At 34.1% G+C, this 6,568-nt stretch overlaps 1 protein-coding gene across 1 annotated transcript; it reads right to left on the bottom strand.

The window, feature by feature from the left end:
* Positions 1 to 538: 538 nt before the first annotated feature.
* Positions 539 to 5,385, bottom strand: LOC143590222 (uncharacterized). The gene is made up of 10 exons (XM_077070770.1): positions 5,264 to 5,385; positions 4,560 to 4,617; positions 4,075 to 4,118; positions 3,919 to 3,999; positions 3,758 to 3,828; positions 3,564 to 3,674; positions 2,409 to 2,491; positions 2,112 to 2,328; positions 1,891 to 1,974; positions 539 to 731 (listed from the first exon to the last, which is right to left on the bottom strand). The coding sequence occupies exons 1-10, from the start codon at positions 5,357 to 5,359 to the stop codon at positions 662 to 664; spliced, it is 915 nt and encodes a 304-aa protein (XP_076926885.1). The 5' UTR covers positions 5,360 to 5,385; the 3' UTR covers positions 539 to 661.
* Positions 5,386 to 6,568: the final 1,183 nt, after the last annotated feature.

Genomic DNA, 6,568 nt, shown 5'->3' with positions numbered 1-6,568 from the left:
TTTATATATTTGTTTAAAATAAAAATATTCAAGCCGAACCGAGCAGACCTTTGCTCGTTGCTTGGCTCGTTTACAAACCAAACCGAGCAGAACGGCTCGTTTACAATCGAGCGAAAAAACAAGCAAGCATTTTCCGAGCGAGTTCGACGGTTAGACGGCCCTAGTGTTAATGCCCAAGAAGCGGGCTAAATCAGGTAGGGCCCACCCACATTGCTACAATCAAACAAATTTTTTTTTATTTAAATTTTAGTTACTTCACAATACATTGGTTAACTAGCTGGTTAGTTAATGGCTTCATGTCTACATGATGGTAACGTGCCGCTTTTAACTATTTTTTTATTGCCGCCTCTAAAAGGTAGTTTGCATGTTTATCCACTTATGAACTCAATTTTTTTTGTTGAAATGTAATCCTATCTGTTTACTTACTTTTTTAAATTGGTTTTGTGTTGCTTTGCAAAAGAAAAAAGTTACAAAATTATAAGGGTTCTAAATAGAAACTCACTACATGGTTTGTTAGCATGCATATAATCTCTATAATTATATGCACATTAAAGTGTATTTAACAAAATATGATTTGATTTTATTGATGACATGGAATGGATTTGTGGGTTTCATTCCTAATTATGAGGAATTATATCTTTAAATACAACTGTAAATCACATTACTTGGATACTTGAGCACCAGAAAGAATAGCATCTGCTGCAGAATCCAAGTCATGAGGAAAGAAAACCCTGCGTGTAAACGAACAAACGAGTTTTAATAATTAACGCAACTAATTTGCTAAAATCGGTTTCAACTCCGGGGACAAAGTAGTAATTTTCGACCCTTAAAATTATAGGATTGAACCTAGGGATGCGGTTTTTTTCCCAAATACCCGTACCCGTCTATTCAGTACGGGTGCATGTACCCAGATTTACTGATTTTAGGTACGGTATTACGGGTACCCAGTACCCATTTAGAATATATGGGGGCTTTTATTGGGTTTCCAACACTCATGACTTAACTACCCATGCTTTTTGTCATCAAGCGAGCTTTTCAAAACCTAATTGCTTTATATCTTCTAATCTTCCCATCGATCGAAAGAAAAATCTCATCCCTGGTTCAAGTTGATTATAAATGGATTTTGTATACTAGTTGATTTGTTTCATTTTTAGTTTTGGTAATTATGTTCTGGTCGTGTTATTACAGTTTTGGTTGTGGTATTACGGTTGTGGTATTATAGATAATCGTATCAACACCGATACCAAGTTGAGTGGAGATTTTTTAGAAAAAGAACAAAGTGATACCAAAGCGAGTACCGTACCCAAAGTACCCGTACCATAAAATTTCGTACGGGTACTTTCGGGTGCAGGTATGGTACGGATCTCATCCCTAATTGAACCAAATGCTTTATAAGGCTATGCGTAGTGGAGGGGCTACAAATTGGGGCGAATTGCGACACGTGACACCCAGTCAGCAAAGGGTAGAATTTTGTTTTTGGGGTGTAATGGTGTAGGGTCTACAACTAGTAATATAATATATATATATAACATATAGTATTATAATAATAATATTATTATTACTCCTTCCGGCGACAAAACCCTCCCGCCCCCGCCCCTTATCGCCCCAATATCGCCCGGGGGGCGGTGTCCCCCCCCCAAAATCGCCCCCATCACCCTCACTTCTCGCCCCATTACGCATGCCCTAATACAAAGACTTAATTACTCGGATGGTCCTTGTAGTTTGACCAAATTGCAAGTTTGGTCCTTAAGTTTGAAAGTTTACATGTATGCTCCCCACTATTTCTAAAGTGTAACACGGATGGTCCTTGGAATGGACGGGCGTTAGTTTTTTCCAACTAGGCACATGTGAAATGACAAAAATACCCTTAATGCTAAAAGACGAAAATACCTGCATGTATTGTGGTATAGTGTTTTGCTCAGTTGGTTTATATCAGCAACACCTTTACACCCACCCACAACCTCAAGTACTTGCCTGAAGATTATTATATGTTATAAACATACAAATAAATAATGTGTTTATTATGATTATAAAAGCAATATAATAAAAACAATGATTGAAGATTGTAATATGTTAATTATGATTATAAGAGCATATGGAAATGCACTTACCGAACTAAACATGGTTCGTTTCGACCTTTGACTAAGCAATCCTGGTCATACTTTTCTTTCTTCTTAGACGGCCACGTGGATTTTATGAAATTCTTTCCAGCATGAGTGTTTTTTATCTCACAATAAGGAGAATCAGCCTCGATCATCATTCTATCAACCGGGATACCCTTTAGAGCATCAAGGTTTTCAGCAGTTTTCAAAGAGCACCCGTTTATACCTATAAGATATTAAAATTAGGAAATTGTACATTATTGGAAATGATAATACAACTTACAAGTTACATGAAAGGATATTGACCTATAAAGAGATTACTAAATGCCAGAAGCTTGTCACAGTCTTCAGGAGTGCCGGTAAATGAGTGTGTAACTCCACCACAGAACCTGTCGTGTAACAAAAAAATATATATTTAACCAAATTCTCATTTTTATATGATCGATTATTAAAATAACCAAATTTATAAGTTATAACATATAATATTTTTTCCATCTTGTTACTTGGTTTAAGAGGGAACCAACCAAGAATATTCTGGTATTTCACTCTATGAATTTGTCTAAGTAAACAAATCAAAAGAAATCTGAATTCTTATAAGGTACAGTGAACATAGGGGCATATTTATAGAAAAACAGAACTGTGGAAAATGTACTTGATAATATCTTTATTATAATTATAAACTACTAATATATGGAGTTATGAACGATAGATTGTGTTATAACTGACAATGAGGTGGTACACAACCTCAAATCAGCAAAAAAAGAATGTGCTTATTGTTCAAATTAGACTTTGAAAAAGCATGAATTAATCTTGGTATTAAAATGTGCGCGTAATGCGCACATCACATGATGGAGAGATGAGATCGCATCACGCGATGCAGTTTCATGATGTGTGCAACACATGAAGCGCTCTGATGCAATCTTATGCATGGTGTGGCGCCTTATATAGTTGACCAGTATTTGAACAAATTGGACCGTCAATTGCAATGGGTCTGAATTTTGCAAATCTGATTGAACAAATGTGACCATCGATTGAGCAATGGGTTTAAGTATTTGAACAAATTAGACCATCGGCTAAATAAATCAGACCACATATGATAAGAATATCTTATATTGTAGTGTTTAAAAGTTACAAGTTAAAATACTAACTGTATTTTTTTTGTACTTACTTTTAATAACGAATGCCTTATGCGTGATGTGCACACACGCACCAAGCATTGGCTTTTGGGATCAAAATGCATCGGAGCACCACACGCTTTTTAATACCAAGATAATACTTAATACACTTACTGGTTTAATGCCAACTAATTGCTTTCTATACAACGTGATGTATGAGATTCGTCGACTATCATTCGTAACTTCACACATATCTTATTGGTAATTATTGTAGTCTTGTAAATAAATTTCCTTTTCTTCTTCTTAAAAAAAGGAACACGCACATGTATGCATCATACATTAATACCTGTGCTTGTTTTGCTCAAGAATGTCACAGAAATCCCCAGCAGCTGCTCGCATATGAAGAAACATTGGAAGCTTCAAGGTATCTGCTAATTCAAACTGCCTCTCAAAGTACCTAATAATAACAATATATGTAAAAAACAAACAATAGCCCAAACGTGCTAACTTTTATATATAAACGCTTCAAGCAGCACGTACTTCTTTTGAATATCCGGTGAACAAAAATGAGTCCTGTCATAATCCAATCCACATTCACCAATTGCCACTACCTTTTGAAAAACAAGAAAACTCATCAACAATTTTTTTCAATTTTAATAACTTAAAAAAACTACTCAGCATCGTATTTTTATAAATCTTACCTTCCCTTTCTCAACTCCTTCTTTAGCCAATGACAAAAGTGCCTGAAAATGCTTATCTGGATCTCCACTCTCATCAAACTCCTGATATCAGATAAAAAACAATCATAAAGACTAACTTTACAAGATTAGCAACAAATGTTAAAAAGATATACTCACATTGCATCGTGTCGGGTGCACTCCAACTGTACAAAATAGCCTTGCTGCAACAAACATTACACTTTATGAACACGTATTTTAGAGAATAAACCCAATCCAATACTACAAAATAATATAATTGGTAAAATTATACTAAAATCAGACCATGGGCCAGTTCGGTTCTGTTTTAAGCTCAAATGGAATCAAAAATCAAAATTTCAGTTTATGAGTTTTTAAAAACAGTTCAGTTTCGGTCTTTGGTATGGATTCGGTTCGGTTTTGCCATTTGGATTTGAAAATTTTGGACCGGAAATAAAAATTGGGCAAAAATAATGAATTTGAGCCTAGCTTTTTTTGTTAGTTAATTATTATAAACAACATGATATTCAAAGTAAAAAACGAAAATCTATAAGTTCGGTTCGCTTTTTAGGAAAACATAAAACCAAACCATAGGTTCTTGTTTTCATTCGCTTTTTTTGTTTGTTTATGCACACACATTGACTAACCATCAGTTTCAGAAATAGCTAAAGCTTCCTTTGACTCCTCAAGTGATCCTCCTGTGATCTGCACCAAACAGATCCCCTCAATTTAACTAATTAGACCTATTTAGGGTGGGCAAAAACCAAACCATAACCGAATAAAACCGACCATTATGGTTAATGTGTCTTCGTAACCAACTTTAACCAAAACCAAACTGAACATTGTATGTTTCAGTTTTTCCATCTTTTACATCTCCATTTCTAGCTGAACATTTATATTTTAGGTTGCAACTATTTATAACATAACTTGCAACACCATAAACAAGTTTGAAACCAGCATATTCCAGCTTCGAAACTTCATAATTGAGTTTTGAACTCCATAACCAAACAATTTTCAAGTATAACAAAAGAAAAAAAGTACATTGGACAATTAACCAAGCTTAACCAAAACCGACCTATAACTGACGGTTAACCGACCCCAGGCAACTGATGGTTACATACATATTATATTATTATTCAAAAATATAAAACCGAAAAACTTATTGCGCCCTATATATAAAACATTAAAACCTCAAAACTAATACTTACAATTTTGCTATGCGTATTGCTATAACGTTAATCGCCATTTAAAAAAAATAGTTTATACAATTCGTAAGGGCCTTAAGTCTTAACCAAACTGAACCGACTTTGCACACACTAGCTAATTTGCAACAATGAGATACAAAGCTTACGATAATTCGGTCAACGCCAGCGGTCCAAGCCCTAGCTGAAACAGCTGCAATATCAGGTAAGTGACATTGTTTTCCGTTATACACGCCTTTAAACATGCCATCTGTGTTTCAAGTATTGCAAAGTCATTCGATTAATTAATTAATTAACAAAACTATTAAAATAAGTTAATGTGATTTGGTGTGAAATGAAGTAGTAACCTAACCTGTGAAGTTAACCACAATGTCTGGTTGATTTGAATTGGAATTGTAACAATGAATACATAAATATTAACTGTTAGTAAGTAGTTAGGGTTTATATAAATAAAATGAATAGAAGAAGATACATGCCTATCATTCGAATTGACGCCATGGATTAAGCTCGAGAGATGACTGCAGGGTGTTTGGACTTTGGCCTAACCAGAAATACTGATACGGGATGTTGTTCGGTCGGAATCGGTTAAGTTCGTAAAGCTAACCAAAAAAACTGATTCGAAACCGAAAAGATCGAAAAATTCAATCCGAAACAAAAATTGAACCGAAAGTTTGTTTTTATGCCTTTTGTAAAGTTTTTCATGTAAATAAAAACTGTAAAAACCGAACCGCATAACACAACCATTGGTATGATATGAGATATTGGTACGCATATATACAACTTGATTTGAAATATAAGTTGTATGGAAATGGCGAGCGAAAAAGAGGAAACGTAGTTGTGAATTCGGTTTTTCCTTAAATGTTAGTGAACATAAGTTATTGGAGAAAAAATTAAATTTATTAATAAGTAAATGTGCAGAAAAAACGTATATTGTTTATGGAGTAAGAGATGAATTGAAAGTATAAAAAATAAAATAAAGCAGTTTCTATAATGCAAATATTGGGTTTATCAGTTGGATGAGGCTGATTTTTAATACCTGGTAAATAAGTAATTATTCCGTATCACGTGCTATGATAACGTGATACTCGTCTTATTTTTTCTGCTTCTTGTAATTTAACTTTCACTCATACATAATATATTGGTTTACAACTTGCAAAATACAAAAAAAAAATTGATTTCAACTTTAAACAAATTCCGCTCGTTTATTAACGAGAGGAGAAAATTTGTCACGGATTTATGGTGAATGAATTAGATGACCAATAAAAAAAACACATGTGACATGGGTGGGCGCCAAAGGCAGCCACAACACCCGACCTTAGAGCTCATAAAGTCTTAAAAAGTCACTAGAAATAGAAAGACAATGATATAGATAAAAAAAAGCACAACAAAAATTGACTAGACAACAAGTACGCAATATTACAAAAACTAGTAATTATAATATAAATTTTAAAAAA

This window comes from Bidens hawaiensis, unplaced genomic scaffold (assembly GCF_021521415.1).
Source record: "Bidens hawaiensis isolate Kalapana, Puna unplaced genomic scaffold, B.hawaiensis_p1.1 tig00038211_1, whole genome shotgun sequence".
Lineage (NCBI taxonomy): Eukaryota > Viridiplantae > Streptophyta > Magnoliopsida > Asterales > Asteraceae > Bidens > Bidens hawaiensis.
This window is presented reverse-complemented; position numbering and strand designations above follow the sequence as displayed.

Bases quoted from the DNA above. Each gene is read 5' to 3' on its own strand.
- LOC143590222 (XM_077070770.1), bottom strand. From the start codon at position 5,359: ATGTTTAAAGGCGTGTATAACGGAAAACAATGTCACTTACCTGATATT. The intron at 4,618-5,263 runs GTAAGCTTTGTA...TGTTTGGTGCAG, and splicing joins CTGGCGTTGACCGAATTATC to ATCACAGGAGGATCACTTGA. The intron at 3,675-3,757 runs GTACGTGCTGCT...TGTTATTATTAG, and splicing joins TCACCGGATATTCAAAAGAA to GTACTTTGAGAGGCAGTTTG.